Raw genomic sequence first — 27,108 nt, forward strand, 5'->3', positions numbered from 1 at the left:
GAATCAGTAGTTTGAAAACAACTCCCCAGGGGTAGGGAGGGAAACATTGTCACAACGGATGACAAAAAGCACACAGGACACTAAACTGAAGAAGTACATCAGTCACCACCACTGAGGAAGTACGTCACCGCCAATGACCCTGAACACAGGCAGTTACTGCCGCCTCCTCAAAGGGATGGTTTTTGGTCTAGGGTCTGACAACTTTCTGAATGACACCAGAGGAGCTTTAGAGAGAGATACAACGGGACAGGTTCAAGTATTTGTAAAAATCACGCCAAAGTCCAAGGTCACCAAGGAACCCTTGGTGAGCAAGAAACCCCGATGAGTCAGCAGCCCCTTCTTCTACCATCTAATTCCACGGGGCCCTAGACAGTCTCAGAAACACATCTGGGATCAGACTGGCGGGTACTTTTGTCTTGACTTTTCTGAGTGGTGGCCAGCTCTCTGAAGCGACAGAGACAGACAAAGTTTGCCAAAGTTTTAGTAACAGTGGAACGTGTGCTTCCTCCGAGATAAACTGGCTTCTCTCCTGGTCCGGCGCAGCTCGCTCCCACTTCGCTGCCAGTATTTATTGCCTTAGGCTTGAAATGAAAAGGCGAACTTTTGAGGTGCAGGGACTAGGCGGTCCTGAGTGGGCAGGGAAGTACAGTAGTTAGCACATGCTGTACTAGGGGGCATGGCTTGGCCTTCCTACAGTCCCGAGAACCCATCCTCGGGTTTAATCTGAAGTGCATCTGCAAGCCTGCTGACCACTCAGCATCTCACTGGGGCAGCGGGACAGAGAGAGGTCTTCAGTATTGCACGGGTATGAAATGTCCACAAGTTTTTAAAAAAAACAAAACAAAGGTCACAGTTGCTCTTGGGGATCCGCTGGAAGCCGACCACAGTCTCAGCAGGATGTGGCTGTGGCCACCGGGCTCCTGTGGAGCTCTGAGACTGTGGAGTGGGTGGGTACCGGTGGCTGCACTGAGGTAGGGAACGCGCAGTAGGCACCCTGCATATCAGGGCTCAGTGTCTGTAAACGGCCTACGAGCGTGGAGCTGGCTGCCTCCCCTTGGCAGGAGGGAGGCTGGGGCGTGGGGGTGGAGGGCAGGATTTCAGACTCATACTGAAGGAGCTGCCCCATGAAGCCAAAGTTGGGAGAGATCACGCTCCTCCTCTGCTTGATATGATCGAAGGCCTCCTTCAGGCGGAACTGCTTGGTCTTCATGAGGTAAGCCATGCAGATGGTAGGAGACCGGGAGACCCCAGCTTCACAGTGGACAAGGACCCTGCCTCCTTCTTCCCTGACACAGTCTGGAATGAAGCAGAGAGAGAGCCGGTGAGTCAGAACTAGAGTCCAGAAGAAAATGCGGGGCACACAGAACACAACCGGGAAACCTGGCTGTCTTCACGGTGCCACAGCCGGTCTTAAGCTGGGCACGGGGTGTGTCCTGTGGTCGACAAGCCCAGTATCTCTGACACTTGTCTCAGCAGAGTGTATTTATAATCTGTGAGGCTGTTTCCGAGGACACCTGCAGAGATCTTTTCACTGCACGTGCCAGACTTGGAAACTTCCTCTCTGGGGAGGGCTACCTTAATCTGTGTTCCAGAATCAGGTTCAAATGGCACTGGAAAATCCTCAATGCAGGTTTCATTATTGAGTATGTGTGTGTGATTTTCTGAGAGTGTCCTAGGCTCAAAGACCAACCTGGAAAAACAACTTAGTCTCTAGTTCTGATCTAGGTGATGACATAGGCCCCGTCCTGGAAGGTCTTCTGCATTCCCTGGGCACCCTGTCTTGCTAAGCCAGGGCAGGATGCTTGGTGAGGTTTCAGGGTTCTCACCACCAAACATATAACAAACAGTACCCGGCCACTAATTATAGGTCTGCTAAGTGACGCTTACCAGATGGAGAATATTAATGGCTTTTGGAAACTCCATCTTGCTCAACAATGGGAGTCATTGCTCAAGTCACCACCATCAGTTAGCATTCTTTCGATTGCTATGACAAAGTGTGTGTGTGTGTATGTGTGTTTGTATATGTGTGATGTGTGTGTTGTTTGTGTGTATGTTGTGTGTGTATACTGTATATGTGTGTTGTGTGTATGGTGTGAGCGTGCATGTGTGCATGTGTATACGTGTGTATGTATGTGTGTATATGGTGTGTGTGTGTGTGTGTGAAGGATCCCTCTGCTACTGTTTTACCCTTCCAAGTAAAACTGCTAGAAACAGGTGATGTTAAAGGTGAGTATATATCATGTCAAACCATATAAAAGGTCTCCCCAGTTCCCTCTCTTGAGAGCGAGGATTTAATTACAGGACGTTAGATGTAGCTGTAAGTGCTACTGTAGAAGACCATAGTTTTAAAGACAAACAAAAAGACAAGGGGAAATGCCCTCTTACTACATGGGTGGAGACCCATGAGTGTAAAAAGTTAAGATCAAGTATCTAAGGAGTCAGGGAGGAACCTTTAAGATTTCCAATCTGAGCAACCAAACTCCAGAGCAAACCCATGGTAGCTCACTGGAGGTAACCCATTGATCCAGAAGGAGTGATAAAGAACCTGTGTCCCAACAAGAGCTGTAAGCCAGCTCAGAGCCCCTGGCATTATGGGGTCCAGGCTTCTAGTCTTGTCTCCTCCCCCTCCTCTTCCACTGGCTGGGAGCACATAGTGGGTCACTATCTTGTTCAAAAACAGAAAGGATTCGAAAGGCATTGCTTCTGGACCTTTCTAAACCTTAAGACTCCTGCTGCCCTCGGTCTCCAGGTGCAGAAGGAGCCAGTGCTGATTTGAGTTCGAGGCCACTGGGGAGGCTCCTCCTTCCATTAGCAGGGCATGGGTTTAAAAACATACCAGGTGCTTTTGAAACATGGGTCTGTGTGACTGTGTCCACAAACACAGACGCAACACACAGGATGCAGAGGGAGGTTTCTCAGAACCGGATGGGGGCAGGTTGCATGACCTCATCCAGTAGCCATCCAGGTAATTAAATAACAGACTGAGAAGGGCAGAGCCCTCCCCAGGGCATGAAGGAAAATCAAGGGTTCCCACCTATGGCTCAATGTCTCGGCTGCCTCTGAGCCGAGACTCAGCTGACAGGGATCGCCTCAGTCTGTGCCTCTGGTGAGTTTGTCAACACTTACGACACTGTGTGTGGTGAGCACAGGCCCTTCCTTCCACGTGGCTGAAGGGGGCCCTGTAATTGCTACCTGTGCTAAGTAATTACCCTTGTGCCTAACATCTGCCTTCAACCAGATTTAGGAAAATGATGTCTCAATCCCAACAAGTATGCGTGCTGAAGAGAAAGAAGAGAGGAGGCAGGATCACACAGCTGAGGAGCGTATCTCCACATCTGACGCAGAGATCAGGCTAAACACGACAGGGGGAAGAAATCTGGTCTGTGAGAGCAAACACGGCAACACTGAGTAGCAGGGCACCCGAGGGTCCGGGCTCCATCCAACTAGAGGCCGAGGCCTCAGGCTTGTACAATGGAACAGATGACAAGTGTCTCATAGGAACACAGGATCGATGCAAAAGGTGCCAGATTTTCTGTGTACCAGGCATGGGGCTTGGCTCAGTGCTATCTTTAACCCAGACTTACATGAAAACACAAAACCAAATGTCTCCAAAGCTGTCTTCCAGAACCATGCAAAGCTGCCGGGCCCTCTCGGCCTGGCACATGAGAAGAGTCCCTCCGTCCTTCTGCCTGCTTTAAATATAGCCTAGCCTATGCCGAAGGAGGCTCTCCCTGCTTTCCTCCCGGAACATCGCACTTGGATGCACCCTGCCCCTGCCCAGCAACAAGAGCACCAAAGCACTGCCATAGAGTGGAATGAACTCATCTGTCAAGTACACCAGAACTAGCAACAGGAACTCAGGCCTCCCCTAACCTCTTTGATGGCTACTTCTCTTCATGGCCCCAACTCTACAGGCTGCACATACAAGACGCCTTCCTTAAGCTGAACATAGTGGCAGCAGAAGATCAGGGGCTCAGGTTGCACAGCAGATTTGAGGCTGCCTAGGGCGACAGAAGTTGCTGTCCACCAAAACAACAGACTCCTTTCTTTCCAAGAAGGTAAACCAAACAGAGATACCAAAAGGTAAAAATATGTATTCCCACTCCAAGGAGGCTCCTAAAACAATGGGGGTGGGAGCTGAACCTACCAATAAAATCTATTGCTTCTTGAAAGTGGGAGCTAATGTCGGCGGTGTGGCTGTCCTCCACAGGGATCCACTTGTAGTGTAGGCGGGTGGTGCAGGCCTCAGAGGTCCGGCGGGAAACATTCAGCAGGGCTGTGATGTGCAGGTTGGCGAGGAACTCGCACTTGGATGCATGGTAGGCACTTCCAAGGTAGAGGAAGGGAAGGATTTCAACTGGACCCCCCTAGAGCAGGGACAAAGGACAACCAGGAAACATCGGATTAGCTTGCTCATTTGGGAGAAGAAATACAACAACCCTGACCTATTTGTTTCTCAAGATGGGAGGTTCCTTTTCTGGTCTCCTGGTAGAGTTCAGAGTCAGGGCAATACAGCCAAGAGTGTGGGTGACACCTCCACCCTGGCAAACTCTCTACCTTCATGAGTCAGCGATGGCAAAACTCACAGAGACCAGGTTCCTCTTTCTTTTTGCACACACAGAGGAGGTTAGAATTCCTAGCAGCCTTCTGATGCTAACAGGGCTGGGAAGAGGTGGAGACCGAAAGGGCCCTGTTTAAGTTCATACACCACTGAGAGAAAGAATCAGCGCAAGGCACTGCACCTCGGGGCGGCTCCCCACAAAAAAGTATGTTTCTTAGGATTGAAAATAACCATTACCTACCCAGAATTCAGACTCAGAAAAGCTGTTAGGCCAGAGGCAGAGGGGCTTCCCCACCCTGACCTTCACATGGGGTGTAGGTGTCAGAGGACTGAGGTCATCACCTACACCCAGATGTCTGGAGCGCCAGACAAAGAGTCTAAGACCATCTACCCCTGAGGTGAGCAACCCCCCCCCCCCACACAGACTTGGTAATCTGCATCTCTAAGGGTTCTAAGGTGCCAAGAGGAAGCCAGTGACTGTTGGAGCCCCCACCCCCATTTTCTGTCTTTCCATTTCCTGTTCCCCAAAGAGTAGAATGGAAATTCTTAGCCAGACAGTAGTGAAGGAAAGGTAAGGCACCAAGTGAGGGGGGGGTCAGCAGCAGGGAAGTCGCAACCTATCCAGCACTTGAGGTGTTTGAGCAAAAGCAAATTTAACCACACAGACAAAAGTAACAGAGAATTTATGTAAGGTTAATAACTTGCATGGGAACACACACAGACACACACACACACATTTTGAGATGGGCTCTTATGTACCTCAGACAGGCCTCAAACTCTAAGCTGGGACAGGCTTAGGGTGCCGTTTGATATTCCTGCTTCTATCTCCCAAATGCTGGGATTAAAGGCATGTACCTCCATGCCCAGTTCCCGTGTCTACAACCAGCCTTCTTATTAGCACCTACGATGTCAGAGGCTCAAGATACCTATAGCTACTAATCTTACAACGGATCTGTAAGGGAGGTTAAAATGCCATTTTGCAGTTACTCAAAGCTCAGATGGGATTAAATAAGGTGCCCACGTCGGACACAATGAGAGGAAGACCTGGGACGGAAACCTAACTCTGACTGCTTAGCAAGAACGGCAGGTCTTAGCTGAGTGGTTTTACAGCTCAGGATGAGAAAACAAGGGCTGCTTCGGTTTTGCTCCTCTCTGAGACACGTTCTGTGTGGAGCCAGGCTGGCCTGGAACTCTGTGTAGCTCAGGCCATCTTTAAACCTACAGCTGGTATTATGAGTGTGTATCAGGCCTATGGATTCTGTCAGTAAAAACAGGAAGAAAATACTTTTCATTTTTCTTGCCTTTCCCTACAAGTCCACTTACACCCTTCCTCTTCCCCACACACAGGGCAGCCTCCCAGAGGCAGTGTGGTGCAAAGGTTAGGAACCAAATCCCCTAGACAAAAAACTGGGAACAATGTCTATCCTCTTGGGATGACTGGTAAGACATAAAACAGGTAATGAAGGCACTATTAGCTTCCATAGTATGCAGCTGTTATGTTCACTCAGGTGAAGAGTGAATAAAGAGAATACAGTTCCTCTCTCAGGAAAGAAGGACACGGGGCAGACTATCCCCTGGGCTTGCCTGGTTCAGCCCAGCCTAGCCCAGCCCAAGCTCCCTGCTTAGAAACTGGAAAAATGGTTTCCTTCTTGGGAAAGAGGTCAGAGACTCAAGTCCAAGACTCCACTCTGCCTTTGATCAGCTACAGCCCCATCCAACACCCACTCGGATGCACCATGACACCAGCAGCCACCTCCTCAGAAGAGGCAGGCTGGACATTCCTTTGAATGCCTGGAAAATGCTGATACACCAGCCTGGGATACCTTCCAACCTCCCCCTGCAGCTTGGCCCATCACAGCCCCGAAACTCTGTTTCTTTCCTTTTCTGAGTCTTCTGTTTAGCTCAAGAGGAAGACACCAAAGACCGTCAGAAAACCCAGAGGATGTGACAGCTTTGCCTGGCCTCTCTTGATGTATGGGGGTTCCCATGGCGAGGGCTGAGGCATCAGAGCATCCCCACCCTCAGTGGGCCAAAGGTCTACAGAGCTTTCATAACCTGCTGCCAGGCCCTACTTCTCTTTCGGGTTCTGAGAAAGGAGCAAAACACAATCCAAATAACAAACAAACAGGCACCCAGCTTAGACTGGATGCTGTGGCTTCAGGCGCATCCCACAAGCTGACTTTTCATGAAAGAAAACAAATAGAACCCCATGACTCTGGCAGCTGGCTGGGCTAACAGGCTCCCAATGACCAAGGGTCCCACTAGAAACAAGGCCACCTATTTAGAACTCTGTGATGGCAGGGGGCTGATATTTTCAGCCATATCCAGAAGGCTCTTTATTAGGCTTTACTCTGTATTTTCTTTGTTTTGGGGGGAAAGTCTGAAAACCTCCTTCCAAGTCAGATGTCTAAGCTCATGGGAAAGGAATAAGGACAGAGAGGTGAGGAACAGCCACGAGCCCAGGGCGGCCTTGAACCAGCAGCTGGAGTCTTTGCAAATTGCTCCTACACTGACAGTTATCCTACCAACCAATATATAAGCATCTTGCCCTCTGTGAAATGGCAAGAAGGGGTCTGAGCTCTGGTTTCTGTCAGGCCTGGACATTCACCAGCTTCCCCCTGCCCCTTTTACAGGCATCCAGTCTCCTAATGGTCAGTGAGCTGTACTAAGTATATACCTTTTTAGAGGAAAACCCAAGAGACCCATATGCTTACACATCCATTCCTCTAGTATCTCCACTTCCTCTGGTACCAGAATCTATAAAAAGTAAGTATCAGAAACCTGCAGGAGACAGCCAGGTATGGTGGCACAAGCCTATAACCCCAGCCTTTGGGAGGAGAATCTTTTAAGTCAAGGCTATCCTAGTCTATGTACCAAGCCTAATCTATCCATCTCCACCACCACCCCCCAAAAATTGAAAATAGGGCTGGAGGGATGGCAGCTAAGAGCACTTGTTCTTACAGAGGACCTGGACCTGGGTTGGATTCCTGGTATCACCTGGCAACTCACATCCCTTTGTAACTCCAGTTCCTAACCTCTGCAAACAGGCACGTGATGCACAAATACATACAGGCAAAATACTCATATGCATAAAATAAAACGAATCTTAAAGCAAACACCACAGGAAACCTAAAAGTCAGCTCTGAACATCTTAAGGAAAACTAAACCAGTACTTCCAAGTTTCCCCAAACCTACCAAGCCAGCTAACAATAATAATGTTATCTCTTACTTCCTCTTCTCCAGAAGCTACCCAGCATCCTTTAGCCCAGGGACTTTAGTTAGCTGTGTATGTGCTGGAAAAATGCCCTCTCTTGGATGGGGACTCCTGCTGACAAGCTACAGCACTCTGAAGAACTGTGTTCGTTCCCTTATCACACAGAGCCAACCTGAATGGGGATGCTGAGAAAGGAACAGAGACAGCAGCTGAGAAGCACCCACCTGGTCATAAGCTGGTCTGTGGGCGACGCTGAGAACCGGCTTCCCACACTGGCTGAGGAGGCCTCTCTCACCTTCGATCTTCTCTTGTGCAATGGGCTTCACATCCACACAGCACTCGGGATACTGTGAGTAGAAGGTCTCATAGCCCCCTTCAAAAGTAAGGAATAAACAAAAAGTGAGCCAGGCAAAAGCACTGGGTTTTCAAACTGTCAGACATATCCCCCGGCTGTGAGAGGCAAAATGACGTCTAGCTATGTAGAAAACAGAACCAGGGCAGGTGAGATGGCTCAGTGGGTAAAGGCACAAAGCCTGATTCCTCCTGAGAACCATCTAAGGGAGAGACCAATTCTGCAGGTTACCTATGACACATGCAGAACCAATAAATAGGTGTAATCTTAAGAAAAAGGAACAAAACCACTATTTTTAGAGTAAAAAGATACTTTCCTCACATAGCTCCCAAGCTCCTAAACACACACTTCTAAAAATCTATCATTTAGGGCTAGAGAGATGGCTCAGCCATTAAGAGTGCTGACTGCTCTTGCAGACAACCTACGTTCAATTCAAGATACCTCCATGGCATCTCACAACACCTGTAATTCAAGCTGGTGTGTGTGTGTGTGTGTGTGTGTGTGTGTGTGTGTGTGTGTGTGTGTGTGTGTTCAACACCTATTCTGACCTTCTTGGGTTCCTGTACATATACATGGTGCACATAACCCCCATAAGTAAATAAATACGTTTTGTTTTTTTTTTTAAAGGTCTCTCACGTTTTGTGTCTATCAGAAGTGGCTCTTCCGGCATCTGGTAAATATTAACCATATCCTTTCAAAAACCAAAAGCTATTTTTTCTCTTGTAAAACAAAGGTGTGATTATGCACTTTCTTTGACTTCTAAGACTCCCAAACTGGCTTTTCCGCTGGCCTGTTTGCTGTAAGCACCACTGCAGCTGTGTCCTCCCTCTCCTACTCATAACGGAGCTCGCCTTCTCACGTGAAAGGTTCTCACGTCACTGACAAGCTCTTCCACAGGTCCCATGCTCATAAATCAAGTTAATACATTCCAAGCCAAATGGGAAATGCAGACTTCCGGACATGTGAGGATGTCGGTATTATATTTCAACTCCCCCAGAAGGCTCACTTAAGGGGTAAGGGGGTTCTCAAAAGCACTGGAGCACGTGCCTATAATCTCAGCAGTGGAGGAGGAGGAAGAGGAAGAGGAAGAGGATCTGTTGAAGATTGTCTCCAACAAGAAAAAGAAAATGAAAATGACCAGGTAACAGAAATGTATCCACATTACTCTCAGGACCAGTAGGGGAAAACCAATAACTCTGTTCCAAAGGCCCTTAGAAAGCCAAGGCCTTTTAGGTGGACTGGACATGTTTGCTTAGAAACCTTCTGTTCTGACAAACAGCAGTCTGAGGTACTTCAGAGAGCCTCCAGAAAACCTTCGATTGGTGTCACATCACCAGTTAAGTGTGCATCCTGAGACAAAGTACTTTCTGAAAACCTTCGTTTTTTTTTTTTTTTTTTTTTTGTTTGTTTCTGTCTTTTGGTACTAAACAGCCCAACAGTGGAGGGCTTACTCCTGCAGTCAGCAAATGGTTAATGGATTACATGGCAGCCTCTAACTCCCTCCTGGAAGCTGCAGCCAATTCCTAGGATGAGTCACCTTGTCATTCTGGCTTCCTCTCAGCTTCTGCCGCCCCTGTCCCCATTTACCCAAATCCCCCGCCCCCACCCCCGTGGTCACTAGACAAACAGCTCCCTAGCTTCCAGGGGAAATTTCTGATTTTCCACAAATGGTCACATTCTCTGTCATGAAGACAGTGTGCCTAGGCAGAAGGGGTTAGGGAGTAGAGGTGATGGCGTTGGTGGTTTAGTTTCCTCACGCAGCCCCCTCACAGAATGATGCTGACCCACATATCCTTGGAAGGAGGGTGTGTTTTTCTAGTGAATAAATCATAGGGTTAGGCCTGGGCTCAACAGTTTGGGTTCCAGGAAACAAAATAAGAGGTTTGTGGGCATTTGGAGAAAGACTAGCCCAAGCACTTCCAAACTTGAGGAAGAGAGGCCTTGGAAGCTATCTCATCTCTAGGCTTTAAATAGACCGTTTTAGAGCTGGCGGGCAGGAGGGGCAGAAAGAGGTGTTGCTTACAACCTAACAGGAAACAGGCAGAGTGTCTCAGAGTAGCTGAAGGACAGACAAACAGGGTCTGCCTCTTCAGGCTGGGGTCAGGAGATTAGGTCTCTGCCTTCCGCCCACTCCCATCGGAGGTGTGGAGACAGAACATTCCTCTCCGCTGTCTCACTTGTGCCTCACTGGGATTGCAAGAGTGCTGGCAATTCCTGAGGCCACTTCAACCTGCTTCAGAGTGAGTCTACTTTCAATCATCATGGTGTTGTCAAAGGAACAGAGGCAGCACACCGGCACATATGAAGGCTCCCAACTGACTGGTCTTCAGCATCTCCTCTCAGTGTGAGAGGCAACTGTAGGAAGTGTAAGGAGCAGGGTACCAACACCCAGCTGCCACTAGGCCGAAGCCCAGTGTTGCAAAGGGATTTTCCTTTGCAACTGAACTTCAGTGATGCCATTAGGGCAGCAATAGTAATCAAATACCAAATGCATGTCACTTTTCATCTTTAGCTTTCAAGGCCCGAAAGAAGGACAAGACTGCACAACACCAGAGCACCTGACAAGAACTTCTACCCCTCTCCTTAACTGCTTTTCACATGGCCAGGCTGGAAGCAACCTAGTGGTTATCGCCAGGCACAACCATGCAGCAACATGGGTGTCTCCAAGATCCACTTGGGTGACAAGAGGCAGGATCTAGAAACATACAGATTCAATTGGCTTTTGAAAGTTATCCCTGAGAGAAATTATCCAACAAGAAACCATTGCTGTTTCTGGAGAGGTTTTAGGGTGTGAAGAAGACACCTATGTCCTTAAACACCCTTGGTGCTATTCAGATGCTCACCTGGATGCATGTTACTTCATTTTTTAACAGTGAGAGAGACCTCTGCAGAGCTTAGAGAAGGCCCTTCCACATTCTAGCTCAGCTGCGGATGCAGCAATAGCCACCTGTTATCTCCCAATGGGATCAACAAGGGACAGTTAGAAGAGGTGTTAATAGCTGGGAAGCTACCCACTTGCCTCTGAATCTTCCTGGCCTACAGTGTGTGAAATTCCAACGTGCATGGCTTTGACACTGGGTCTTCCTTAGCTCACTGCACCTGAATTCTGAACCAAATCAGAGTTCCTGGACAAGGTGTTTCCTCATCAGAGTTCCGGGACCCTATCCGAGGTCAGCATTCTACTCTGCACCAAGCCAAGGTTCCCATACTTTTGAGGTTAGAAGGCAGGAGGAGTCACAGGAAATGACCCAGAAATCAATGATGTGGGGTTTGAGAGTAATCACACACCCACAACCGGAAGCCAAAGTTATCTTCCCCAGCAGGTGAAACAGTCGGGCCTGGAGACAGCTCTTGAAGGCCTAAAATCAAAGGCCTCAGAATCTCCTCCATATCTTACAGTCCCTGTGGCACCTCTCCTAACTAGGCTGGCCGGCTGGTACTCTCTGAGGCAGTTCCAGGGATAATCCCCTGCTGGGGAAGAGGGGATGAAAGGGGTGGGAAAGCTGTCAGCTCCCAAATTAAGCTTGAGAACAGCCTAGATGGGGGAGGAGGTGGCCGGAGGACAACAATAAAAAGCAATAAAGAGAGAGGAAGGGGGAGGGACTTGTCAGGGTCAAAAAGGCAAGAGGCCCACCAAGACACAGCCTAACGTACTCTAATTGTCTAGGCGGGAAGAAAGGGGACACCGCGGCGCCACTCTCCTGGGGGAGGGTCTCGACCTGTTTGATCGTGCCAGATTTGTACAGAAAAGGTTCCGACCCCCTTGGTCTGCAAAAGGCGCCAGCGACCAGCAAGAGCTCTGCGCCGCCCCCCCCCCGCCCCCGGAACTGCTAGGGAGCACCGCCAGCAGCACCTTCCCAGCCCACCCAGCCCAGAGGACAGACAGGATGCCAGACGCTTTCGAGGAAAGGCGGGTGGGGAGAAGGAAGCCCTGGGCACTGACGTTTGCGAGGACCTCCCAAGCGCACGTCAAAACCCCGGGGTGCACAACTCCCGCAAGTGGTGACTTTCTCCGGTCCAGAGTTCCCATGCAGGGAGATAAACCAGGGGCCCCGGGGTCCCTGCACCCTGTGAAAGGGCAGGTGGTAAGGGGCAGTCTGTTCCCTAACGAGCTCACCTTTAAGGAAGTAGACCCGCGGGCCGGCAGGTAGGCAGGCCAGCAGCGAGGTGAGCACGACGCGCGCGGCGCTCTCCTCCCGCAGCTTCTGCCAGTGGCGGCTGCCCTGGTCCAGCACGACCACCGCCGCCACGCCGCCGCCGCCCTCCTGCAGCAGCCGAGCGCGGGCAGCCTCGTCGGGCAGCACGTAGCGCGCAGACACCGCGCCGCCCCGAGCCCGCCGCAGCACCACCGAGTTGAGGTTGACGTTGAGCGAGCCGCGCACGCTCGACGCGGCGAAGGCCAGGTAGGGCCGGCAGTCGAGCACCACGCAGCGCGCCTCCGCCTCCTTGCGGAGCATCTTGCGCAGCTGGCGCCCGTCGAGCGACGTGACCTTCATGTCGCCGCCACCCAGCGGCCCGACGCGGCGCGCCCCACAGCTGCCAGAGGACGGGCGGCCGAGGACTGGCGGGCCACCTCGCTGGGGCTGTGGCCTGCAAACGGAGCCCGGCGCGAGGGGCCGCGCGACGCTCTCCACGCCGGCTCGCTCGGCACCCGGCCCCGCCACTCGCTGCCCCAGAAAGCTGGGGATTCCGCCGGCAGCGCAGCGTTTTAAGTGAATGAGTGCGCGTCCTGTGACGTGAGTGCCCATATAAGGCCAAATATGGGTGTTTCCCCGCCCCTCGAGCCCGGTCACGCCCCTGGGCGGGGCCACCCGGAGTGCAGGCGGCGGGGAGGGCGTCTTAGTCAGAGCGAGAAAGAGGAAGTGGCAGGCGCCCGCTGCCTCTCTCGGGGGGCCCAGCGCAGAGAGACTCACTTACGCATCACCCGGGACTACCGGTGGGGTGTCAGGATCGCCACCAGGCCGTGGTGACCCACGCCGTGCGGGAAGAGGAGGAAGCAAATGCGGTTAGAAACTGACCGGGGCGGCGCAATGGAGCCCCTGGGGCCTCCGGGTGAAGCCCGGATTCGGGTCGCTCCCTGTTGTGTTTGCGCTTGTAAGGAGATGGCTTCTGAGACGAGCCGAGATGCGGTGTGTCTTGGTCATCTTGATGCTGGAGGCTTCTAACATGTTACCCCCACTTTCGTCATCTTTTAATTTTCCGTAATAAAAGTTCCTGAGCGTCAAAAGGAGGAGTCGTGAATGGGTGAGACAGAGACTTGGCGTGGATTCTGCCTCGGATAGATTGGTAGCCCCCTTTGAGACCCTGCCTCAAAAAACAAAACAAGAACCACACACACACACACACACACACACACACAGAGAGAGAGAGAGGGGGGGGTGGGGGGAGAGGAGCAATACAGCACTGGGGGCTCTGGTTCTGGGGACCCTTTGGGGAACTGTGAAGCTCAGTCCAGTAAACTGTTGTCCAGGTGGCTTCTGGATTTGTGGGATTATGGTGGATAAAGTGTAATCCCAGGCTGTCTGCCCCAACCCCCCACCCCCGCCATTCTCTCTGGCACTTCTCGCCGCCCCCATTCCCGGAAAACTAAGTGTGATTTGTCCCCTCCACAAGTATTTATTGAGGGCTCTGCTAGCTGTCAGGGCACGTGGGATGGAAACGCATTTCTGCCTCCAAGCCTTTTGCCAACTATTTCACTGTTATCTTTTCATGAAAACAAAACAAAACAAAAACCTTGGTTCCATTTACAACCGCCGTTAGTGCATGGGATTTTTAGGAGGAAGCAGAAATCAAATCCCGAGATCAAACCAATCAATCCCAACAACAGTAATGCTGGCATTGCTTCTGGGTCATATCTTTATTCAAGTAATCGATCACTATATACCCTGCGCTGAGTATTACAGTGGCTGTAATTCTAGCATTTTCAGCATTTTTGAAACTGAGAAAAAAATAAAGTATCACAAAACCGAGCCCAATCTAAGCAGTGTAGACCCTGTCTAAACAACCAAACCAAGCAAACAAAGATGTAGCTACCAGCCTCACAGATAATGCCCAACACTCACTGAGCCAGTCTTGTGTTAGTTGTGTTAGGCACTTGGTAACACCACTGTGAGCCCCACTCCATCAGCCCAGCCCAGGGAGGAGGCCTAGCCCAGTCTCAGGCCTCTGTGTCTGCACACCCATGGTGTGTGGGCAGCGCTGGAAGTGGAGGCTAGAGAAAGTTTCTCAGCACCGAAAGTGTCCGAAAGACTCCTCAGTAGAGACAAATTAAGACTTCTGTAAATCCGTGGTTTGGTTTATTTACTTTGTCGGTTTGCATGGGTATCGTGGTGCATGTGTGGGGGTCAGAGGACAGCTTACAGGGGACCCTTTCTTACCTTCCACCACGTGGGACCTAGAGATCAGCTTAGGTTCTGAGCCTTCACCCACCACCCCCACAGCCCATGAAAACATATTTCAGGTGGCACTTTCTTCCTAGAGAGCTGTAGGTGGCCCTGAAATCATTATGAAGGGCAGGCCAGGTTGGAATGGTACCACAGAGGTACACCTAGCACCCTGAGACCCTCACCTAGGACCGGACTGCCCCAACCTACACAGCAGAGACTGCTCACCTGGAAGTTCATTTCACGGTGGCTCACAGGAAGGCCCTGGAATTACACAGCAGCCAGTCTGGACTGCCCTCTTTCTACAGGCATGGATTACAAGCCCGGAAGCTATAACAGAGAAAACATCTTCTCACCTAGCCCACGAGGACCATTGTCTCCAGATGCATATGTCACTCTCAGTACTGCCCAGCCCATTTGCCTTTTTCCACTACAGCCAATGAAAACCTGGCCCACTCTTAAAAACTAAAGAGAACTTAAGGCATTTGGATCTTACGCACTGGGTCATAGTGACCCGATTGGATTGCCTTATGCGTCGTCAGTGAAGTGGCTCTGTGGAGGATGGAGGACTGATCTGACAGTGTGATCCGGACGGAGGTCAGGGAGAGAGACAGCAGGTTTGTGTGGTTAATCCAGGCCTGAGCTGGTAGAGAATTGTTTGAACTTGGCAGTCGGTAGTCACAGTCGTGAAGATGCCACATGAATGGGAGAAGATATAGAAAGTAAAGGTCCAAGGGGATGGAGACGCAGGGGTGTGATGGAGACACGGGGAGGATGTGATGGAGACACAGGGATGTGATGGAGACACAGGGAGGATGTGATGGAGACACAGGGAGGATGTGATGGAGACACAGGGATGTGATGGAGACATGGGGAAGATGTGATGGAGACACAGGGATGTGATGGAGACACAGGGAGGATGCGATGGAGACACAGGGATGTGATGGAGACACAGGGAGGATGTGATGGAGACACAGGGAGGATGTGATGGAGACACGGGGAGGATGTGATGGAGACACGGGGATGTGATGGAGACACGGGGATGTGATGGAGACACAGGGAGGATGTGATGGAAGGGATGTGATGGAGACACGGGGAGGATGTGATGGAAGAGATGTGATGGAGACACGGGGAGGATGTGATGGAGACACGGGGAGGATGTGATGGAGACACGGGGAGGATGTGATGGAGACACGGGGAGGATGTGATGGAGACACGGGGAGGATGTGATGGAGACACGGGGATGTGATGGAGACACAGGGATGTGATGGAGACACAGGGAGGATGTGATGGAGACACAGGGATGTGATGGAGACACAAGGTAAGCAGGACCTCATGGGAGGGTGACATCAAAGTTTTAAATCAATGACTGAGTGAATAGTATTGCCACTGCAGAACCTGCAGCAACAGGGTAAGGGACTGGCTCCTTCGAGGGAGTTTGGTAAACAGCAGGGTGGCCTAGGAAGCAAGGCACAAAGGTCTTGTTACATTATTTCTTGTCTTCCCAGGACCTGAGGCTGCTGTAGGTCTGTCTTCTGACCTGTCCTGTCACAAAGGCTGGCTGTACCAGCGTTGCTTGTTGTCCATACAGCCTTGTACTTAAAACCACGCTCTAGAGTTCTCATCCTCTGCATCATTGGGAACGCCTAAGAAACTGGATCCCATCGATTATAAAGCTGATGCTGCTCACAGCTGGAATTAAAGACATCTGCCACCCTTCCCAGACCCCACAAGACTAGCATTCTGTGTCCAAGCCTTTTGGATTTCTTTTCCTCTGTGGCCTAGTTGTTTTTAAGAATGAATTTGAACAGAGGTCCCACCTGCTTTGTCTCAAAAACCTCTGATGGCCTGCAGATTAAAAAAAAAGAAGAAGAAATCCAAATTCCACTGGCCATGGTGGTGCTCACCTTTAATCCCAGTACTTGGGGACAGGCAAACAGGTCTCGGTGAGTTTGGGAGGAATCTGGACTACACGAGGAATTCCAGGCCAGCCAGAGCTTCAGAACCTGTCTCAAGCAAACCACAAATCCAGATGCCATCTGACTGTCTTTTCTCCTCCTGTCCCTGAATAAGAAGCCTTCATCCCTGCACAGCTCCAGCCAGTGCCACACCTTAAGAAACCGCAGCTTAGTTCTCCTCTCCCCCAGCCCACAAACTCTTACCAGTCCGCCACACTCAGAGCCTGTCTGATGTCTGAGTCTCCCTCACATCAGTCAGGGCTGAGAGACGTGAAGCAGCTGGCTCTGAGGCACTCAGAGAGCAAGCTGGTAGCAACCAAAACCAAAGCCTGTGACACTGGGAAGGAGGAAAGGTGGAGGAGCCCACAGCCACAGGTCACAGCCGAAGGGGAGGAGGTGTCTTGTACAGGACAGGCTTACTGGTGTAAAAACCATGACTGTCCCCTGTCGCTTTGAAGCGAGGTGAGGGTGTTCTGAGGACGAAAGAGTTTTCTGTGATGAGTCCACGAGGCTGGGCCTTGTCCAGTTTGTCCTTTTCTTCCCGGACACCGTTATCTTCAGAGTGAGCTTGCATTTTCTGAGGGTTTCCGGGCTTTGCTGGAGCCTCGTTCTGCATACCTCGGTGTCCTGGACTGGAAAGGCCTTTGGCAACACTGCAGGTCTCTCTTAAGTAAATAGCTCACATCCCTGTGTGGACCAGGCAGATAGTGGAAATAGATTAAAAGGTGTGTCCACAGCGCAGAGCTCAGAGCAAACCCCGGGTGAGCCAGTTCTGGGAAGATGAATTTGCCTTGACCGTCAGTTAATTAGTAGCTCCATTCTTCTTATAAGAGCAGTGTGTGCTCGTCAATGAGGTAAACAAAGTCAAAGAATGTGCGGGATTTTGTTTTCTAGTTTTTCTTACATTTATTTATTTACTGGAGCGGGGCCGCATGCATGTAGCATTCTCTCCTTCTGCCATCTGGCTCTTGGGGATTGAACTCAGGTTGCCCGGGTTGGTGGCAAGCATCTTTACGCTTTGAGCCATCTCTTATTGCCTGCGTTTTGTTTTTAGGATGTGGCTTCCTCAAGCTAGCAGATCCGGACCTGATACTTGCTTCGATCTTAGAAGGAACAGGACAGGTACTAAGAACCAAAGTTCTGGATTGTGACCGGGTATCTGTTGCCCCTTGTTTAATCTTTTACCCTACGTAGCCTATTTATAGTGTCTGCTTTTCTCTGCCTGTGGTAGTCCCACCTGCCTTGTCCCCTGGATCTTAGAACCAAACAACGACAACTCATCCCAGGGTAGAGGAAGCAGCTATATCTCTGTTGTGGTGTGGCTCCTTTTCTTAGAACCATACTGACTTGCTCACTGTACAGGTGACATTCAACGAGTATATCCCCACAAACTAACTCCTTCAAATGAAGTGACCCTCTGTCTCTGGTGAGGAAATTGTGCCAAAGGCCCCGTCTTACATCAGTGAAACAGAAAATGTTTCACAGTCTCCCATTGCTCAAGGAGGAAGGCTTCTTGGTCACATCTTCCAGCACAGTCCACACTGGCCCTTGGAAAAGCCCGGAATGGGGACTAGGTCTTAGCTGAGTGAGGAGAAAGAGATTCGGAGACTGGAGACTTCGGTCCTGCCTTGAGAGGACTGGGTGGAAACCCAGGGAGGGTCTGCTGCTGCCCAGAGAGGGGAGAGGGGATAACTGAAGGAAGCACTCACTATCCCACAGAGAGTGGGAGGAAGCAGGTCTGTGTCATTTCCTGGGAGGATGAAGCCTTCTTGTTGGGGGCAGGGATGTTCTAAACTCTGAGAAGGTGTGTGTCGGGGGTGGGGCGTGGGGGTGGGGGCAGAAGAAACAGCACCTGCTGCGTACCACCAAGCATTGTGCACACACAGTCTAAAAATGTTTATTTCTCTTCACCTAGTAATTTCGCTTCTGGGAAATAATCTTAAAATCTAATACGAGGGAGGCAAAAGTATATCCACAACAGTGTTTATCCTGGAGCTATTTATAAGAAGGTAAATTTGGAAGCAGCCAACACATTTAAAAGAATGTCAAAGAAAACAGTATTCTCGGCTGCCATTGAATGTGACACTCTCAAAAACTCGATAACACTTCCAATCAATTATGGTAACACCTTAAGGGAACTGACAGTTTGTGATAACAATAGTTGTCCTTTATTTCGTGATGTTCAATGTTCACTGGCTGGGGCTTTCCACACGTCGTGACATTCACGTCACAGCCTGAGAGGGTGGGGTTATTTGTAACAGATTTAGAGAGGCTCACGGGGTGGGGGTGGGGAGGAGATGCATGCAGTGGGATTTGAGCCTGAACTTCCAGCGTTCTGAACATTACCTTCTACGGTAGGTCCACAGGCAGCAAGGAGCCTGAGAAAAGCCTTACCTAGAACAAAGATTCTTTCTTAGGCACAGGAGGTACCAGGAGGGGTAATTTCCCACTTACCTCCATTTTTCATTTTCTAAGTTAAAAAAAAAAAAAACAAAAAACATTTTTTTTTAAGTTTTATTTCTTGCCCAGACAGTGATGGTGTACAACTTTAATCCCAGCATTCAGGAGGCAGAGGCATGTAGATCTCTGAGTTCAAGGCCAGCCTGGTCTTTGCACAGAATGATTTCTACGATACTCAGGGCTACATAGTGAAACCCTGTCTCAAAAAGGCAAAACCAACTAACAAGCATTAAAAAAAGGGAAAAAGTTGTGTTTCTGAAAGTTTCCTAAAGAAACTGTGATCTCTCTCGTGTCCTTTCCCGGTTCTCAGCTGTCCATCAACGCTAGCTGAGATCTACAGCTAGCTGTCCTTCCCTGCCCCATCTCCTATATATTATCTGCTGACGCTTCACATCTTTATACGGAGGAGTTTAGGGGAAACCCAGACTATTTTGGGTTCGGATTTGTCAGAATTTATCTACCTGGAAGGGCATTTAGAAGGTTTCTAAATTTTAATTGATTCGTGTTGGGGTTTATTTTGAAACAAGGTCTCAAGTAGTCCAGGCTAGTCTTAAAGTCTCTATGTAGCCAAGGATGACCTTCAGCTCCTGGCCTGTCTCAGTTTCCCAAGTGCTAGAAGAGTTACAAGCATGTAGCTCATATTCAGGGTAGGGGTTCCTATTCTTCCTTTGATACAGACAACGGAGCAAGGAGTACGCTCACATCCCTTTGGGCAGAAGGTATCACTTGTTTTTCACAGGCTTTCAGAGACTAAGGGTTTGGAGATTTGATTGCTGGATCCACACGGGAAGAAATGGTGATCTGAGGTGCATCTATGGTCCAGTGGTCCAGTACATCACCAGGTCCAGCAAAATGAGGATGTGACCGAGGAAGCAGTTTCTCTAGCGGTATCCGTGCAACAGCCTTTACCCCCTTAGATCATCCCTACAGGCAAACTTACCAGGGCAGATCTGGGGATTCTCTGTGGCTGGCAGAGGAGGGAAGTTATAGATGAGATGTCCCCTTCCCATCCTTGCCAGCCACCCGACAAATATTAGCACGTGGTTCTAGGGGGTATGTGTATGTGTGTGTGTGTCTGTGTGTGTTGGTAACAACCTCGTGCGTGGTAGACAAACTACTGCTAAGCTACATGTCCAGGACTTTTTAAAAAAAATTGACAGTCTAGTCATTCAACCCTCAAAGCCCTGATTCACAGCCTAAGCTGGCCGAAACTCCTGGCAACCCTCCTCAGCCTTCCCAGTGCTGGGATTACTGGTATGTACCTTTGTGCTTGGCTAAGCAGATTGATTCTTTGGACAAATCCTCTTCAGAAAGACGGTTACTCTGCTGCCCACGGGACGCACCTGTGATTCAACTTCAAACCCTTCCACTCCCCCTGGAGGTGTCTCAAAAGCAAATGTCATTTGAAAATCAGGGAACCTCAGCCAATTCCTTACACCTGTTGCGTGGCCAGCTTTGTCAGGGACCCTGAACGGCTGTGTTTCAGTTACATGAAGGGAAAGGGCCTGAGTTAGAAGATTTGAAACAACGTAGGCCTTTGGCTACGATTTCGTAGGCACTAAAAGGAAGGCATTGCTCCACCCTTCACTGGCAGTGTCAGTTTCTCGTCTCTAAGTAGGGGTTATGGAGACGGTCACCTGATACAGATGTATGGAGTAAATGACCCATTGAGACTTCAGCAGCCAGCACATGTGGAGAAAAGGTCCGGCTCGCCAGAATCCTAGGAAGGGAGGCAGGCCTTGCTCATCTGACTGAGGGAGCTTTGCCTGAGAACTTATGATCCAGGATAGACAGCCTATTCATGTGTCAGCCAATGAGACGGTCGCCTGAAGCCACCTAAGCAAAATCAACCAGAAGCAAACACTTTTTTCAAAGGCAACTCCTGAACGGACCTGTTCTGCTGCTCTTTGCGCCAGCACGCTGTGTCCCATCCATGCCCAGTCTCCTCTTAATTTTATCCCCATCACATCTCTTCCTCTTAGCATCAGCAACCAGAGCGTCCATCAGTCTATACTGTAAGAGGAAAGACGTGAACTCAGTGAACTTTAAAAACTTGTGTTGCAAATGTGTAATCAGACCTTGAAAGCCGGGTGTCAGGGTAGTGGCATACACCTGTATGGAAGGTTTGAGGCAGGAGGATTACCTGGAGTTCAAGGCTAACTGAGTTTCATATTTAAATTTTATCTTAAAAACGTTAATAAGGGTCTGGAGAGATGGCTCACTGGATAAGAGCACTGGCTGCTCTTTGTAGGACTCAGGTTCAATTCCCAGCACCTATCTGGTAGCTCACAGTTACCTGTAGCTCCAATTTCAGATAATCTGAGGCCTCTGCCCTCTGAGGGCATTGTACCACTGTTCGTATGCACACACATAATTAAAAATGAGGGCAAAAAGGAAATTTAAAACTATATTGCATTCTTTAAGAGACCGTTAGAGGTAAAACTTTTCCCCCAACAGATATAAGTTTTGTTTATCCTATGATATAAAAATGCCTGTAACAAGAAGGAGAAGGGACGAGAAGCCAGAGTTCTGCCGCAGGAAGCTGAACCATGAAGAGCAAGCTTATTTGGGAAGTCCAGCAGATTGACTCAACCTCCCCCAGTCAGTTCCTGCTGGGTGTTGTGAGCAACCAAGTCAATGATGTCATCTCTATGTGCCGTTTGTGTTCTTATACTTGGGGACCTCACCAGTGGACAGTGCCCTCTGCCCTGGGTTTCTTGCTGGCAACCGTTGGAGGCTTCCCCATTCGACCTCTGCTGGGTGTTTGGAGGCCCGCTTTGATGGTGTTTTGCCATTCATCCATCCCTTGCTCCTTATTCTTTACTTTGGCATCTTGTATACGTAATAAACTCACTCCCAACCTACAGCATAGCTGTTGTAGACCATTCCTGGGCCTGTACAGAGCAAAGTAAAAAGACAGAAATATTATTTATAACTGACATCATGAGGTTGTTAGTCTAGAGAAGCATCTCTGCACATCTAGAGCAACATGCGCCATTCAGTAAATGTCAGAAATGGGCTGGGTAGTACTTGTATCATCAAAAAGAAAAAGGATATATTTCCTTGTCTCTATAGATTTCTAGATATAGAGAAAGTGTATATCTAAAACTATGTAAGTAGATATAGATAGAGATATATTACATGTATATGCACATACACATGCATATGTACATACACATGATAGCGTATGCCTGTAATCCTAGCACATAGAAGGTGGAGGCAGGAGAATAAATAATTAGACTACATAGTGAGACCAAATTTCAAAACCACAAAATCCACAGGACTAGGGAGATGGCCTAATGAGCAAGGTTCTTACTATATAAGCTCAAGAACTGAAATAAGGGCCCCAGCACCCAGGTAAATAAACACTGGATAGAGTGCCTGGCTGTCATCCTAACTTCCAGGAGGCAGAGACAGGGAATCCCCAAGGCAATCTGGCTACCTAGGCTAGCATAATCAGTGAGCTATGGCTTCATTGAGCAACTCTACCTCAGTACATGAGGTGGAAAGCAATGGAGGGAGACACCAGGCATTGATCTCTGGCATGTGCAAACCTGTGTTTATACATGTGGTAACATATATCATACTTTCATATACATACAAATGCATGTGTGTGTGTGTGTGTGTGTGTGTGTGTGTGTGTGTGTGTTAGTTTGAATGAGAATGGTTCCCATAGGCTGATATTTGAATACTTGGTCCCCAGATAGTGGCACTGTTGGGGAAGGATTAGGAGGTGTGGCCTTGCTGGAATAAGTGTAGCCTTGTTGGAGGAGACCTGTTACCAGAGGTGGACTTTTAATGTTTTAAAAGCCTATACCAAGCCCACAGACTCTCCCCCCCCCTTTCTCTCTCTCTCTCTCTGCCTTCTTCCTGAGGAGCAGGATGTAAAACTCTCAACACCTGCTCCAGCTCCATCTGCTTTCTGCGGTGACAATCATAGACTAGTCCTCTAAAGCTGTAATCAAGACCCTGACTCAATGCTTTCTTTTAAAAGAGTTACCTTGGTCATGGTGTCTCCTCACAACAATAAAGCAGTGACTGAGGTCAGCGCACATGCACCCCGCTCACTTGAACAAATCAATAAACTCTAGGTTCAGTGAGACTCTGTCGTGAAAAAGAAGACAGAGTCATCGAAGAAGGCAGCCTTCGTCAACCTCTGACCCCCACAGGCACTCATGCACAAGTGTGTACGCTTCCTCCCTCATACAATGCACACACAGAAACAGACAAGGGCAGCGATGCAGTCTGGTGGCGGGGCACCTGCCTAGTGTGCCCAAGGCCCTAACTCTTTTCCCTAGTACTGCATGGGACAGATGGAAAAGAGAAAGCATTGGGAAGAAGGAAAGGGGGAATAGATGGGCACTTGTGAATGCCATCTATGAAAGCTCTCACCCCATCAAGTCTGGTTTTCTTCTCAAGAAAGACAGCCCAGGAAAGAATGATGTTGGAAGAGGGAAAGACCCAGAAAACATTCTTGACTCCCAATATGAATTAGCCTTTAGGAAGAATGAAGATTTGTCTTCTCTCTTGCCCTGGAGTGTCACAGGCAGGCAGGGGCTGGGGAGGAGGAGCTGTCTACCCATCCAGGGATGGTGTATTGGGTGCCTGTTGAGTATCAGCACCGTGTAAGCTAGGCATGCATGCCTATGATTCCAAGGCTTGGAAGGTTTCTGAAGTCAGAGGATCAGAAATTTGAGGTCATCCTTGCCTACATGGTAAGTTCAGAACCATCTTGGACTATAGGAAACTTTGCCTCAAACAAATAAATGAACAAAAACTGTTCTGTTAGAAAATTGTCAGGCTTATTCAGAAGGCCTAGATTTAGTGTTTACATGGCATTTTACACAGCCGTAGGACTTGCACAACAGGGGGCTCTGGTCACACATTTCACAGCCCAGACCCAGGAGATAGCAGGTGGGGTCATGGACCCAGCCTTGGATGGTTCTTCCAAGAGAAAGAAATCCCTGTGCTGAAAGTCAAAGCCAAGAAGAAACCAATATGTGTGACTCAGGTGTGACTGGGAGAGCCTCTTCTCTCTCTCTCTCTCTCTCTCTCTCTCTCTCTCTCTCATACACACAGACACATACACATACACACAGAGACACATACAGACACACACACACAGATAAACACACAGACACACACACAGACAAACACACACAGAGAGACACACACACACACAGACACACACACACACATACACACAGAGACACACATACATACACACAGAGACACACACATACACACAGAGACACATACAGACACATACACACAGACAAACACACAGACATACAGACACACACACACACAGACAAACACACACACAGACAAACACACACAGACACACAGACACACAGAGACAAACACACAGACACATATAAACACACATATACACAGACACGTACAAACACACAGATACACACACATACACATACACACAGAGACACACATACATACACACAGAAACACACATGTACATACAGAGACAGACACACACAAACATCTGAACCCCAGTACTGCCCTTCCACTCATGGCCTCCTGTATGGGACAGAGGATGCTGTGTGGTGGATGCATTGGGCTTTCCAGTAGACTGTGATGAAGACATCACCTTTGGCCACACTGCACTAGCCCCCCGGCCCTAGAATTTCAAAGGTAGCAGGCGTTCAGCCTAGTGTCACATCTAGTTGTCTTACCATAATGGCTGTCTTTATGCTGGACTGTTCCTGGCTGGTAAGTTTATGCTTGTTGTATCTAAGTTTCAAAACAGGCTGATGAAATTAAAATTTCTATAAGGAAATTAGGCCTGTACAGTGAGGATCGATGTAGGTTTACCTGATCCCAGACCCACCCTTCCGGCAGTTGCCTAAGTTGCTTTGCTCGTAATGAACTGTCTATCGGACCCTTGGGACCGGCTGTTGCTTGTCCTCGACATTATACTGCAAACCGCTTTGGCAAAAGTTGGGTTTGTGGCTGTGTATGTTCATATCAAAGCTTCTGGAATGAGCTGGGATCCCATCCCTGCAAGGGCACTGGACTGAGACTCCAGTTCCTCTGCCCTGTGGAGCTTGTGTGGACCTTTCAAGAAGGTCCTTCCATGTGAACAGTCAATTCTCCCGTCCTTTTGAAGGAATAGAGGCCTGCTTCCGACAGCTGTCTCTCCCAAAGCACACAGTGGGCTCAAAGGAACTGGTTGATAGATATGAAGACTTCAGAAGCTAGAGAGGGGGCTCTCTGCACAAACCTGGGATCTGCACAAACCCACATAAAACTTCAGGTGTGGTGACCCACGACTATGATCCCCGTCCTGAGGGGTCAAGCAGATTCACTGAGCACACTAGCCAGGCTAGTCATGTTTGTGAGCTCCAGGTTCCAAAATGGACATAAATTGAGGTGGAGAGCAGATGGAGATGTCTGACTAGACCTCTGACCTCTGCACATGCACATACACAGACTTTTGCACACACACAGACTTTTGCACACACACAGACTTTTGCACACACACAGACTTTTGCACACACAGAGACTTTTGCACACGTCCATGTAAGCACCCCCCTAAAAAAAGAGATTCCAGACGTCTTTGACCATAGACCAAAGGCTCTGCGTAATATTTTGCTCTGACTCACATTCATTTGCATTTAATTTATTGAGTACAGCTGGATGTTGGGCTCAGGTGCTTGGGATTCAGAAACAAAGAAGGCAGCCCAGTTTCCCAGTGTCACGGGGCTTCTGAGCAGTGGGAAAGACAGGAGGAGCATACTCAGCAAAGCCAGATGCTGGGTTTGGGTCTGTGGAAGGTGGCCCATTAGAACCAGAGGCCACAGAGACCGTTCTGAGGAGCGAGCTTCTGAATGGATATGAGTTGACCGAAGAGCTAGCTAGTCCTCAGGCATGGACCAGTGTGGCCTATTTAGAACTCATGGATGCTAACATGGTTGCAGTTCGTTGGGAGGTAAGGGATGAGGAGGAAGAACCAGGAGATGCTAACCAGGCTGCATTGTACAGTGTCTTCCTTGCGGGTCATAATAAAGAGAAGCCATTAGATAGATTTAAAAGGCAGAGCAATATGCTAGAAATGCTGGCCAGTTAGTGGAACACTTGCCTAGCATGCCTGAAGGTCAGGGGTCAGTCTCAGTTTGGTACAAGACTGGCACAGCCGTACAGGTTTGCAATTCCTGGGGTGTAGGTGCAGGAACATGAGCCTGAGGTCATTCTTTTGGCCATATAGACTTTGAGGCCAGCGTGGGCCACATGATAACAAGCAAACAAACCAAAGCAAACCAACCCAGCAAGCCAACGAGAGAGAAGACGGAAGCTCACGAGCCGCTTGGGACACAGATAGTAGACAGGTTGGTGTGGAAGTAGAGATCAGTTAGGAGGCAACTCTGTGACCCATGGTAGTTTGGACTAGCTTGGAGGAGGGACTTGAGAGAGACAGGCTGCAAGCCTGTCAGATACAGCGGTGACAGCAGAGGCAATCAGGATGGATACTTGGGAGTCAAATTTCTGAAACACAGAAAACACAAAAAGCTCAGAATGAGGAGAGGAAAAGCGCCTGTTGTCAGTGACAGGCTGAATAATGGCTCCAGCGTTGGCTCTTCAGAACTCGTGACCTAACCTAGAGAAAGGGACTTTGCAGATGTGATTAAGTCACAAATTTGGAGAACAGGAAATTATCTTGGATTATCTCAGTGAGTCACTGTAAACACAGGGACTTTAAAAACCAAAGAGGGAGGGCCAGAGTCAGAGATGAGGGGAGGATTGCCCTTGGCTTCGAGGTGAGTTTACTCAAGATAGAGGGAGGCAAGCCAGGTGCAGCGGAGCAGGGCTGTGCTGCCAGCACTCGGCCTATTTAGGCGAGAGGATCCACAGTTTGAGCTTGGTGAGCCCATGTTGGAAAGTAAGGATGGAGAAAAGGCCCCAGGCCTGGGAATATACCCATATACGAGTGAGCAAGAACACTTTTCTTCCTAAAACACGCAGAAGGCTATCCCTTCTGGTCTCTTGCTTTTGAGCCCAATAAAACCCATCTGGATTTACGACCTCCCGGACAGTAAGATAATGTGTCTGTGTTGTTTTAGGTCATTAAGTTCATAGCATTATTACAACAGCAGTAGGAGACAGAATCTGTGTGAGCCCAGGGGTGAGGGCGAACTCTAGAATCACCAGCGTACAATGGGAAT

At 49.3% G+C, this 27,108-nt stretch overlaps 1 protein-coding gene across 1 annotated transcript; it reads right to left on the reverse strand.

The window, feature by feature from the left end:
• Positions 1-2: 2 nt before the first annotated feature.
• DUSP5 (dual specificity phosphatase 5) lies at positions 3-12,782 on the reverse strand. The gene is made up of 4 exons (XM_080911522.1): positions 12,245-12,782; positions 8,000-8,148; positions 4,148-4,367; positions 3-1,296 (listed from the first exon to the last, which is right to left on the reverse strand). Exons 1-4 carry the CDS (start codon positions 12,621-12,623, stop codon positions 890-892), a joined length of 1,155 nt encoding a protein of 384 aa, XP_080767648.1. The 5' UTR covers positions 12,624-12,782; the 3' UTR covers positions 3-889.
• Between the last annotated feature and the right edge of the window lie 14,326 nt (positions 12,783-27,108).

The sequence above is a fragment of the Micromys minutus genome (assembly GCF_963924665.1).
Source record: "Micromys minutus genome assembly, chromosome: 2".
Classification (NCBI taxonomy): domain Eukaryota; kingdom Metazoa; phylum Chordata; class Mammalia; order Rodentia; family Muridae; genus Micromys; species Micromys minutus.

Coding starts and splice junctions, on each gene's coding strand:
- DUSP5 (XM_080911522.1), bottom strand. CDS start 12,623: ATGAAGGTCACGTCGCTCGACGGGCGCCAGCTGCGCAAGATGCTCCGC. Junction 8,149..12,244: donor GCGGGTCTACTTCCTTAAAG/GTGAGCTCGTTA, acceptor TTACTTTTGAAG/GGGGCTATGAGACCTTCTAC. Junction 4,368..7,999: donor ACAGACCAGCTTATGACCAG/GTGGGTGCTTCT, acceptor TCCCTGCTCTAG/GGGGGTCCAGTTGAAATCCT.